The sequence below is a fragment of the Poecilia latipinna genome, unplaced genomic scaffold (assembly GCF_001443285.1).
Source record: "Poecilia latipinna isolate Pla-1442-1.1 unplaced genomic scaffold, P_latipinna-1.0 Scaffold2516, whole genome shotgun sequence".
In the NCBI taxonomy this organism is placed as follows: Eukaryota; Metazoa; Chordata; class Actinopteri; order Cyprinodontiformes; family Poeciliidae; genus Poecilia; species Poecilia latipinna.
The window spans coordinates 106,440-118,860 of record NW_015115132.1 but is presented as its reverse complement, the minus strand read 5'-3'; the positions used below and the strand labels follow the sequence as shown (position 1 = coordinate 118,860).

General features: G+C 40.9%; 1 protein-coding gene across 13 annotated transcripts in view; it reads right to left on the bottom strand.

Moving 5' to 3' along the window:
• fryl (furry homolog, like) overlaps positions 1–12,421 on the bottom strand; it is a 93,357-nt gene that overhangs the window by 26,382 nt on the left and 54,554 nt on the right. For all 13 annotated transcript variants that reach the window (XM_015019994.1, XM_015019995.1, XM_015019986.1 and 10 more), the window contains 24 exons: positions 10,230–10,333; positions 9,631–9,739; positions 9,438–9,524; positions 9,087–9,258; positions 8,880–9,012; positions 8,699–8,806; positions 8,371–8,608; positions 8,101–8,277; positions 7,120–7,206; positions 6,768–7,036; positions 6,391–6,601; positions 6,164–6,288; positions 5,483–5,540; positions 5,293–5,384; positions 5,031–5,203; positions 4,778–4,938; positions 4,585–4,695; positions 3,508–3,662; positions 3,318–3,417; positions 3,058–3,226; positions 1,660–1,928; positions 1,430–1,570; positions 1,165–1,333; positions 259–343 (listed from right to left, as the gene is read on the bottom strand). In XM_015019994.1, coding sequence (XP_014875480.1) covers positions 259–343; positions 1,165–1,333; positions 1,430–1,570; positions 1,660–1,928; positions 3,058–3,226; positions 3,318–3,417; positions 3,508–3,662; positions 4,585–4,695; positions 4,778–4,938; positions 5,031–5,203; positions 5,293–5,384; positions 5,483–5,540; positions 6,164–6,288; positions 6,391–6,601; positions 6,768–7,036; positions 7,120–7,206; positions 8,101–8,277; positions 8,371–8,608; positions 8,699–8,806; positions 8,880–9,012; positions 9,087–9,258; positions 9,438–9,524; positions 9,631–9,739; positions 10,230–10,333 — 3,503 coding nt within the window. The remainder of the gene's footprint in view (positions 1–258; positions 344–1,164; positions 1,334–1,429; positions 1,571–1,659; positions 1,929–3,057; positions 3,227–3,317; positions 3,418–3,507; positions 3,663–4,584; positions 4,696–4,777; positions 4,939–5,030; positions 5,204–5,292; positions 5,385–5,482; positions 5,541–6,163; positions 6,289–6,390; positions 6,602–6,767; positions 7,037–7,119; positions 7,207–8,100; positions 8,278–8,370; positions 8,609–8,698; positions 8,807–8,879; positions 9,013–9,086; positions 9,259–9,437; positions 9,525–9,630; positions 9,740–10,229; positions 10,334–12,421) is intronic.

The following is a 12,421-nucleotide window of genomic DNA, read 5'->3' as shown; positions in this document are numbered from 1 at the left end:
CTGTTGTGATGTTGGCACATGGTGACTTCATTTTAAAGCTTCCTAAAATACACTGCCGTAATATTTTTGAGAGTTGTTGTTTTAGGACAGTAGAGAAAAGCTTTGGTCTCGGTCCCACTCAAGACTAGTTGTCAACTTTAGCTTTAAGGACCAACTAATCTGCTCTTAAAATAAAAAGAAGAGGCCAAGGGAGTGACAAAATGCAGGAATAGAAACTCATAACAGCTTTTAATAGGAAATTTGTGCAGAAGTTGGTACCTGTCTTCCATGTTTGGGTCTTTGCTCTTGCCGTCTTGATGACCCTCGCTTCCTGGCACCATGGTATTGCTGCTGGAGGTTGTTCCTGATGGAGAAGGCAAGAAATACATCGTCTGGCACTGGAAGTACAGCATTTAATTGATAGAACTAGAGATGCACCAATCAATCAACCAGTGATTGGAATTGGCCAATTATTCCAGAGGGGGAAAAATGGCTATTAATTTAGCCTCAAATCTAAGAATACCATTATTTTCAGTTGACAAACTAGAAAATTTATGTCCTTAGAAAAACACTGAGTTTACAGCAGGTCTAAAAAATCTAACAAGACCTGATTAATTCACTTGTATTTTAGGCCCAAGTCCAAAGTATCCAGACATATTATTTTAATTAAGATTTTGCTTCTTTCGTTTTTAGCCTATAATTAACTTCTCCCATTTTTAGATTTTGCTTAACATCTTCCAGCTCCGTCACATCACTTGTAAGCGCAGGGTGAGTCAAGGGCAAATCATCTGGGATGTGTGATTGATAGGAGCAGAGGGGGGGCAGGGCTGCAGGCTCAATGTGCTGCGCTTGTTACAGTACAATGAACTTCAGCACCTTCATTTCTTTCTTTCCTCAACTGGTAAACTATTTCCTCCACTATTTAGACTATAACAAGCACATTAACACATATTTATGTTGAGCATTCTTGTAAAGTTTTCTCTGTGCGCACTGTAGGCTTAAAAAAATGCATCACAGAATCCCGAGCCATCAAGCAAACAATTTTGGCTAGACCCGGCCAAAGCTTTAGGTCCGGGGCATGAATCTTAACTAAGAAACAATGATCAAATCCAGAATCAGTTTAAGGCCTGATTGGTGCATCTCCAATGTAAGAAATTAACTTGTGTGTCTCTATCGGTCCATTACCTGAGGTCACTGAGGGGATCTTGTAACTGGAGGTGATGCGGTAATAAGGGGGGTTGTCCATGTGGGTCACAGCTGAGCTGACCGGCTCAGTCAGCTGAAGTTCCCACATCAACTCCTCCAGCAGCTGCATCGTTTTATCTCTGCCCAAGTAAACCACCACTCGTTTCACCTGAGGACACATGTTAGAAAAATGTTAGAAACAAATGCCACATGTCTCCCACGGTTCCTGAAAGGAAAAAAAAAAAAAAAAAGTGTTGCCGCTTACGTAGGGCAAGAGGCTGGGGTCACTGCTGACCCCAGATATACTGATGAGGAAGTGCAGAATGATTCTGAGGTTCTTTGGCCAACTGTCTGCCAACGTCGTCCACACGTTCTCGATTTCTGACCAAGCAAATTCATCTCCGTACTGCAAAGAACGGACATTGATTAGGATTCTCGGCACGTCGGATTCGTAGCAGGGTGTGGGGGCGGGGGGTGTTGGGTGAGTCGTCTCACCTTGGCGGTCATAAACATGAGGTTGTTTAGCACCATGGTCGTTGCACGAGGGGATCCCCACCCCTCTCCACGGAGCCAGCGGCGGCTGTTCACCATCATGATCTCTTGGTCTTGGCTATCCTCCTCTTCCTCGCCGCTGCCGCAGTCCTCTGGTCGCCTTATGGTCGGCTTGAATTCCACCAGCTCCACGTTGTTCATCCACGGTAGGAGGTAGTGCAACATGACTTGACGGCCACTAGGATGTGCTGTTTGGATACGCTGGCTGACTTCTGTGATTTGGGACAATCACATGGTAGCAAAAATATAATTTAAAAAAAAATATCCAGAAATGACACATGAAAGTGCTTGTACAGTTTTCCCACAGTTAAACCGAAGCACTTTTCAAGCATTTTCAAGCTAAGTTTTCAAACTTTTGGAAATAAAACAAACATATATACTAAAAAAAGACAGTTTTAATTCACTACTGTATGATACCATTTATTACTGTTATTAATAATAATGCTTTTGTCAAATTATTCTACAATCTACAGCAGGGACAAGGTAAGCTAAAATACAGCAAAATTCTATGTTTTGAAATGTCTCTCCCGCACACGCCCTATACACCGGACTGATCCCAGAACGAAACATACATTTGACAAAAAAAAAATCCCCCAATTTCAATAACATTGTTCAACATATAAAAAAAAAATAAGACAATCTTTGCTTCAATTACACACGTCCAAGGTTTCCCCCAGAAAACTTGCAAGGTCCATCGTGTTTTTGAGTTAAATAATGTTTAAAGTTGACAGAAAATTTGAAAATATCACTTGATAAAGTGTTATTAAAAGGTTAGAAGATTAATACCTGAACACAAACCACAAAGTCTTAAAAAATGCAAATATTTTAAAAAGACTTAAAAAAAAAAAAAAAAAAAAAAAATGTTTAGCCTGGGGGGGGCAAAAGTAAAGCCTGGTGGCCCGCCAGGCTTATAATACACTGAGGGAAACCCTGAAGATCAATAATTCATTGAGGCATTAGGAATATTCAAAAATAAAGCAAAAAATGAAGTACAAAATGCTTTTGCTATGTTTCCTGACATTTAGCAAATAAAAACAGGCTTAAGAAAGAAAAGTTTAACTTCAGACAGTGAGGGTTTAACTGTAAATATTGTTTTCCAAATTTTGGCTTCTAATCTAGCATTAGATTGCACTTTATTACTAAACTGTGCAGTTTCAATATCAAAAACTTTTAAAGACTTTATACCAAAATCAAGCACTGTCCACATTCCTTGAAAAGACCTAATTAAAATTCAATAATTTTCAAGGATCTCAAGAAGCAGACAAACCCTCCATTAGTATGGCAGCACAGCCATTTTATCTCACAACAAACCATCCAGCAGTATTTTGTTAAGTAGCTGACCTGAGAAAATAGGCAGAGTGAGCTCCGGATATGTTCTCGCAAGCTCCTCAGAAAGCTGGTAGTAAGACACGGAGTACAGGTGTGGAAGCGGTGAGGGAGGAGTCAAGATGCCATCTGTCCGCTGGATCTCCAGTTTGTGTGCATAACGGAAAAGCTTTGGCTCCAGGATCTGTTTCACACACACGCAGCGGTGAGAACGTCTCAAAAGTTGAAGGGAAAAATCCCAACAGAAGCATTGAATGAACACGGACCAGACTGACCTGTAACAGCTGCATGGCTACCTCGTAGATTTCCCTGGAAGAATCAGCTGCCTTGAACAGAATCAGGTTCAGCAGCACCACAGTATCAAACTGATAATCCCTAAAAGGGGGAAAAAAACAAGTTGCTTGACAGACAAACAACCCAGTAAAAACAAGAAATTGAAGTTCATTCTGCTAATGCAGGTAGTACCTGTTATGAAAGACGTTGGCGATGGCCTTGAAACAGCCAGCCGCAACGCGCCGTGAGCCGGTGTAACATCGGTCCACGGCCCAAAACATGAGGTTGCTCTGGTCTGGGTTGAGCTCCAGCAGCAACATCACGGCCTCGCAACCCAGCTGGTGGACCTAAAGGTGACCGCAAACCAAATATTTAAACCGTGACGCCACATCTTCAGGTATAAAATGAGATTTTAAAAATATTCAGCAAAGTTTGTACTGTAAATATACATCGGAAATTTCAACAGTTGGAAATAAAAAGAAAAGAACCTGGAGCGCAACTTTGAATGTCTTGTGTGAGAAATAAATATAAGAGATTAAACAGTCCTGTCAAGACAAAATTTAAGGCTTGCAATATTAACATATTAAAAGCCGTCTTTATATATATATATAAATTTGAGTTTTTTTAAGGCCTTATTTTTAGATACATGGATGTAAGGGTTTTTAAGGATGCCCTGTTTTTAGTGATTTCTTGGACCCTTTTTGTTTCGCCAGACGGTGACAGTTTTGGTCAGTGAAGTAAGAATGTGTGTCCCAACAAAACAATAATGTCAAACACAAAAAATAAAACCTGATTTTGGAATCATAACACAATTAAAAGTCCTGCTTAAAAGCTGTGCTTGAGCTACCAAACCATCAAATTTACCAGTGCTGCTGAGAAAAATCCCCAAAATATTCAGCCACATTTAATATTCTAAATTTCTACAAAACCAAATATTTCTGATGAAGTATACATGCCTTTGCGTCAGAATATATAATATAGAGCATGTTTGGGATAGAGAAAATCCATAATAAATGCAAATTTGTGCACCCAGTTCCTGCTTTTGAATCCCATGGGAGTTGGAAGCATAAGCGTTAGAGGGAAAAAAAATTCTTAAAAGCATAAAATTTAAACGACCTTCATGCCAATATTGAAAGTATGTAAGACTTCTGAATGTATAAAAAAGCACCACACTATTTTTTGCAAAAAATATTCTTGAATTTAAATCATAAAATCTGGATCAGTGGTTATTTTAGAGTTCATCACAACTACCAGCAACATTTTGCTCACCTTCTTGTCCTGTGAATCCAAAATGTTGTCCAGCCACTTGTAGAGGTAGCCATCAGACGACAGGCCGACGTTGTCGGCTACGGGTCCGCAACACAACACGGCAGACATGGCCTGAACGATGAAACGGGAATTTAGCTCTCAGAGCGGATGGCGCGAGAGGTTAAAGCCGACGTCGGCATCGCTAGACGCTTACCTTCAGCGCACAGTACTGATGGCGATTGATTTGCATATTTCTGTCACTATAGCGATCCAGAGGAGTGAACATGATGCTGAAGGGTCCAGCCCAGTGACTAAACAGCATGAAGAGACTGTGCCGCAGTGACTGCTGAGGGAAGATGGTCCTCCTCTGGTTTACTGGGAAAGAAAAAAAAAACATGTTAAATGGAGAAACTTTTTTTTTATTGTTTAAATTTCACCGGACAGTCAAGAGCGCAGCTTAAACGTACCTGGAACATTCTGTATGATATTGGCCACAAGTGCGCTGAAGTGAGAGCGGATGTCCTTCAGCGTGTCAGAGTCCTTGTCGTTTTCTGCCTCCAGCAGCTGCCTGGTGAGGTCCACGTACTCGAGCAGCGTGCTGTTGAGAGAGTGGCTCTCCCCGTCCAAACCTCCACTGGATCTGGAAACCAAAAGAAAAAAATAAATCATCACGGAGTTCATCCAGTGGCTTTCTGAGAGGAGAAGTCTCAACGCCTTGGGTTTACGTACACGTGGCTGATGACGCCAGCATCAGCGAGTAACTCAAATATCCGGACCAGCTGGACCCTGAGGATGTCCCGACGCCTGCGTCGCTTCATGTTCTGTAAATGATGGAAACGGTTCCATTGGATTCAAGTGTCGCGTAAATAAAATAAAGTTTGACTGAATACTTTTAAAGTCATCACTGAGCCACACTCACTTCTGGTCTTCTTTCCAGAGCTTCTTTTATGATTGGGTTTAGCTCCTCTATTAGTTCTCTGAAGGATGGAAGACATGCATGTCAATAAACATTTAAAAAAAATAAAAACAAACAAAAAAAACCCTATAAAATGTACATATTTTTCATTTTTAATTCTTTACAAATTTAAAAATGCAGAGTTCATTTTAATCCGTTTTTTTAAGTATAGAAACAAATTTTCACTTAGATGAGGTGAGCAGATAGATGAATGGATGGCAAAGGGAAAACAGTCTGGAAATATAAATATCATTCATACTCTTGGAAAACACTTTGATAAGTGGTGTGTATCGTATTGTTTATCATTTATCGTGATAAATTTCTTTGTATAATGATTTTAAGTTATAGTTGCCACAATAAATTCGAATTCATGATGTTTAAACATCATTAGACATTATTGTCAGGATTGTTATTTTTACCATTTTCTCCACTGTTTATTTAATTAGAGTATCAATAAATTGATTAAATGCAGTTACTGTGTGAAATGTAGTGATACAAACATTTCTTTATGTGACTGATGTCTTCACTTTTATCATTATAGCACCACAAAATGTTGTGATAAAACTTCAATTCCACAATTAACCAGAAAGTGTAAGAACCCTGAGATACATATGATTATAGATTTCGTATCAGTATTTTTTTTACCTGAAGGCAACAGGGTTGGTCCTGCCAAGCCCCAACACCAAAGACTCTGTGATGTCCATGCTCTCAGAGCGCATCATTGGAACGATGTGTTTAAAGAGGGAGGAGGGGGACGGAGTCCCGACAATCTGTGAACACACACAGACATTCACTTTGGTCACAACGATGCTGCTGCACAGCCGATGCTTTATTCTGTTCCGTCATTCTCGGTTTGAGCGTACTCTTCCGACCTTGGAATCGTAACTGTAGCCGCTGTCCGGCGTAGACGCCAGCGTCTCAGGCGGGGAGCAGCGGACGGAGCCGGAGGTGGAGGATGAGGAGGAGCACATTGAGGAGGAGGAGGAGGCGGAGCTGCAGCAAAGAATCAGGTAGTTTCTCCAAAGGCCGACGTAGGAATCGCTGCTGTTCAGACTGTTCACCTTTTTGGCATTGATGGGGCTGCTGGAAGTGGACGAACAGAAAACGTCGGGTTGGATTAGTCTGAGTTGAGGTTAGCAAATGGAGAGACGCAACTCTCCTGTTTTCCCCTCATCATTTGCTTTCTACACCAACTACTATTTGAAGCGAGTGTGTCACAACATAAGCGGTAACAGGACACAAAGCGTACTTTATGTCAACTTGCGGAGACAGCAGCTGAAGGCGGGTGTAGGCAAACATCCAGGCATAGTTGAGGGCGGTGGGGCAATGTTTGGGCAGGTTCTCCTGCCGCAGGTAGCTGGACAAGCTGATGACCCAGGGGTCCTGGCCCTGCGTGACGTGGGCAAACACCCAGATGTGCGATGGGCTGACCACATCGAACTGGTGGCTGATGGGAGAGGAACTCCACTCTGCTAGTGTTTGAAGCTCGATCCCGCTGGGGCAATACAGCAAGTTGGTCTGCGGCAAAGGGAAGGGCAGGGGAAGATCAGCAGAGTTTCACAAGATGTTTCGTTTGTGCAGAAGCGAGGGAACGGTCATACCTGGTCAGCTCCGGTCAGGTGGATGAAGCTCTCCAACACAGAAGCACTTAATCTGTCCATTACGTCAATAGCCAGTTCCTCATCTCCCTACAGAGATTAGGACACGACAAATGAAGCTTAATTAAACTCCGTTACTCCTCTGCAGGCACACAGCTATTCAATTTCCCATTTATAATAATAACATAAAATAGTTCTGTACAGTCCCTTGCAGAACTATTAATGCCCCTGAAACTTTTTCACATTTTGCCTTTTTTATTTGCTGGACCAACACAAAGTAGTGCACAATTATGAAATGGAAGGAAAATAAAAAAAAATGTTTTCAAAATTTTTACAAAGAAAAACCTGAAGAAAAACCTTTTACTCTGAAATCCTTGAATAAAAGTGCAGCCAAATGCCTTCAGCGATCACATAAGTAAATAAAAGATTCCATCTGCATGTAATATAAACGTAGAGTAAACACAGCTGTTCTGTGAAAGTATCTTTGATCAGTTATGACTAACTTCACGGTCTGTGCCTCAGAAAAGGATCTAAAAGGCCTGATTCTGTATCAAGGTGGGAGCAGTATGTCCAAGGTCATCGGCAATATTTGTTTCCCTCTTTGAATTTTGTATTATTATTAAAGGGGTCATATTATGAATTTTCCAGGCACATGGTGCCATTTCAGAGTTCTGCATGTGGGACTTCGGCTGGGAGGCTGCAACTCCAAGTAGGAGCTTTAGGTAAATAGGTGTCACATTTCATCAGGAAGCCCTTAAACAACCCAAACGGTTGCCATGGGAGATTCAAGCATTTCTGAAACATCCATGAAAGAATCAAGGCAACATTCCAGGTGCGGTTTTCTTGAAGTAAATCTCAAGAAAGTTAATTTTACATAAAACACCCCCTTTAATATATTTTAAAAAGAATGAATCGTAATGTAACGTGAATTTTTTCGAGTGCCATTAATGCTTCTGCAAGGTACAGTGAGCCTGAACTTGTTACCTTGCCGATTCCCAGTGCTGTGTGCAGAGCACGGACCTCCTTTAAGACATTAACGGCCAACTTGCGGGTGGCTGGCCGGCAGCTACAGAGCACAACCAGCGCTAAACCCTCCACAACATGAAGCACTGCTGAAGGCGGGGTGCGCTCCAAGGACAGAGACCGGCTGTTGGTTGAGCCCTTTAACACAATAGAACAAAAACAAAAAAATTATTATTGAGTATTTCCAACATGTTGCATGAAACTGTGGCCAAAGAAACCCAAAGGACCCACCTGTGTATCATGGCCCTTGTTGCTGCTCTGCACGGCTTGCTTCCACTGGCTGATGAGCAGCAGCAGCATCTTGACTGCGTTGTCCAGCAGCGTGGGATGGACGTCCGTGACCTCTCTGACTATGAAGTACACGAACCCTGAGAGGACGTCCTCCCGCCACTCGGGGAAATCCACCATGAGGGCCTGAAGAGACGTGAAGGCAAGGCCACGCAGCTCCTCGTCCATGTGGATGGTCAATCTACGGACGTGGAACGAACAAAGAGGTTTGCACAGGCTTCACCGCAGCTCACAGATTGGAATGAGATGAAGGTCATTGAGGGTGACGTACTTGGCTAGGAGCTCTATCAGCTCTTGTCTGCTCATGCCATCTGGTATCAGTCTTGGGATGGCGGCCACGCATGTCCGGAACAGATCGATCTTTGGTTTTCTCTCCCCCCTGCGGAACAGTTCATAAAAAGCTAAGTCACACCCAGCAGGAAATTACACGCATCAAAGTTGTGCTTACGTACGTAATCATGTCTTCGGGCTCTTTGTTAGACATCTGAACACTTGTCATGCTCATGGAGCGTCCCACTTCCTTGTCCAGGTGACGCAGGATGTTATCCAAGGCCTTTCTTACTTGCGGATAGTACATTGACATACCTGAGGAAACACCCAGCGATCTTAGAACATTAAATATACGTGTGCAGCGTTACCTGCCCAAATACCAAACCTACCGATCACTTTTGCTTCCTCGTCGGTAAGTGTGGTGTTGAGGAAGATCTTTTTGACACGCATGGTGTTCCCAGAAGGCATGATGATCCCCGTCGTAGGCATCGGAGGCTCGCCGTCTTTCTGCTGCAGGCTGTCTGCAATCACCAAGAAGGCTCGCAAACCAATATTCATCCTCTGGAGGGACAGAAAACATAGCAAGAAGAGAAATAGGGCTGAAACGATTGAAGTAATCGACATACTAATCTAGTAATCCATTAATGAGCATGTAGCCTCAAAAGTAGCTTGCTAAAAATAAAATAATCATTACCTGAAGCAATAAACAGAACCCAAACCCAGCATGTTTAACTCTTTACCTCTGGATTGATGGTGAATGTTTTGTGAGACTTGCCCACACACAGCAGGTCATAGATGATCTCCTTCATAGCAAAGTCCAGTCTTTCCTGCAGAAACCAACAACAACAAAAGCAGTTGGACACACTCAGGCCTGTGTGGTGTGTCAGCTATTCTTAAAAAAAACAAAAAAAAAAAACAGTGTTCCAGTCAGACCTGGGCTATGAACTGGATGATCTTGACAAAGATGTTGAGGGGCGTGTCTCTGGGCACCACACTGCGGGAGCCTTTGGGGAAAAGTGCTGACACGATGCTGAGCAGTCGGCTGAGGAGTAGAAACGGGGTAATAAGCATATACAGCGCTGAATGACACCAGCTTCATACCGTAGTAGAATTTATTATTATTATTTTTTTTTTTTTACATTTTCTCACCTTCTTACAAACTGAATTTATTTTAGAGGGATTCTATGATATATAGAACAAGATTTGGACAGTTTTCCTACGGTAAAATTAAAGTTCTTCACAAGATACATTTTTAAAAAGAAATTAGGTTTTTGATTAAAGCTGCACACTTTCAAGGACTTTTCACACACATCAAACACTTTCTAAACCTTGAAAACACCTAAATGAAATGTTATATGAGCAACAAAAAAAATCTGAAAAGTGTGGAGTACAACAGTATCCAGTCTTCATTACTCTGTAGTTTCTGGTTTGCATTTGTTAAGCTGTGCGTTTATGTGAGGAACTGTTTTTAACAGGAACGAGTTGCACAGAAATTGATTGGCTGGAAGCATTTACATGGTTACGCAACTGACCTCTGTGTGACAGTGTTACTCTCACACTTGATTCTGATAATGTAGACCCACAGCAGCCTGTAGAGCGACTCCAGCGCCACACGGGACATTTTGGGATCTTTATTCTACAGGTGGAAGAAAAACAAAAAACAAACATTATTGTCTCAGACAGAAATTGTATGTTGAAAGCTTCATTACTCACCTGAGAGACCAGAGAGGCTATGAAACATGTTGCAACTTTACAGACAGTCACTCTTAAACACAGCAATACAATGCATTTAAAGTTGTATTTAACTGTATATTAATGATGCCACACATTTACACATATTAGTTCAAAAGTTCACTCTTCCTAATCAAAACACTTCACAAATTCATCATCAAAGGTCATACGTAATCTAGTCTTTCACCAGATTAGCACTACATATAAACACTATAAACATGATAATGATGCCTCGGTTTAAACCGATGTGTCAAATTTGCAGGTAGATGGGATTTGTTCAATGTGCTTTTTACACCTCATGGCAGTTTTATTAATATTTCAGCAAGAACATCCAACAAATTAAACGACTGGGAAGGAAAACTTCATTTTTCAAACAGAGTTGCTCAGTGTGAGCCATTTTGCTCATTTGCTACATTAATTATTGTATTAAAAGACGTAAATACAACTAACAAATGAAACCAACTGATCACATGATCAAGTTTCTTGCAAAACACACAAGTTAGTAAAAGCCACCCACACCTAATAAGGGATCCGTAACTCCCTGAGAAGCTTACTCAAACCTAAGTAACCTTAAGCATAATGACAGCTAGATTAAATGCAGACTTTTTTAATGCAGTTTCTCATCTGCTAATTAAATTCTCTGTTTTCTGTATTTTAAAACAAAAGCAATTATACTGATTTTGCCAGTCATGGCAGGAGCAGTAAAAATGTTGTGCAACATGCAACAATAACTGGAAGTACTGCGTCAGAACTTTTACAGAGTAATGGGCCTCAGACGCTTCTACAGAAAAGTTTCATCAGTTTTACACAACAGCAAAGGAACCATCAGCTGTAAATTCCCAGCAGTGAGAAGAGCCACTGTGAAGGAGCATAACATAAAACAAAGCATCAAGTATTAATAGCGCACATTTGACACTGCATGAGTGGTATGACTCAATACAATGAAAATGAGAAAACGAAACTCAAATACTCATGAAATAATGAAATGTGCAACAGGATACAGAGAAACAAATCCCAGTCCTTAAATATTTTTCTGTGGTTTTCCTATTTAAAAATGGTTTCTGTTGGCTCCAACGATGGCTACAACACAAACAACAGTCTGTCTCCAAAAACAAAAAAAGTTAATAGATCTGCTTAGATTTCTTTTTCTCCATTTCTCTGTAAAAAGCTCTTTCACCATCTCTTTGTAGATCAAACTGTATCTATTCTTAACAGATTTTGTGCCAAATGTCTAACTTGTCTTTTGTAAAACAATGACCTACTGATAAAGGCTTGTCCAATTTTTGCTAAAGTAATGCAAATAACAAAACGCTTTTCCTGCTCTGTGCATAAATTAAAAGTTGACCCTTTCAGCTTTGAAATGTTTATAGATCAACTATTTTCTCAACTAAAGTCTAAGGTAATAATACAGGAAAACTGTCCAGGTGTTTAGACGGGTATTTTATGTATTTTCTACAGTTTTGGAATCGGTTTCTAACCACTCGATCAGATAGACGTTAAAACAAAGAGAGATTTGCTGCTTCCTGGAAATTGAGCTGCTAGAAAAATTGTGAAAGTCATAAGCCATCATACAGTCTTCAGTCAGAGGCATCTTCGGTTTTGTTGTGAGTCTGACTGCTACGGGACATCCTTCCTGCCCAGATTCAAAACTTCGATTTTGAGTTACAACATTTACTTTATCCTTTGGGATGAATAAAGTATTTTCTACCTCAAATTTGTACAAATAAAACCAAACTTAAAACAATCACAGCCACTCTTTTACTCATTTAAAAAGACAGACTACAGCTCCTAAACAAACTTTTTTATTTGGCGCTCTAAAAACAACAGTAAGATATTCTGTCTTTTATTTCTCTCTAAAAGATCATTTTAAAACTAGAAAATTCCTGCAGAAATTTTAAGGGGCCTGCCCAGTGTGCCCACCACTTTAACCCCAGCATTTCAAATGTGCTGTGAAAAATGGATATATGCATGTCTGGCATACTTATCCCACCAC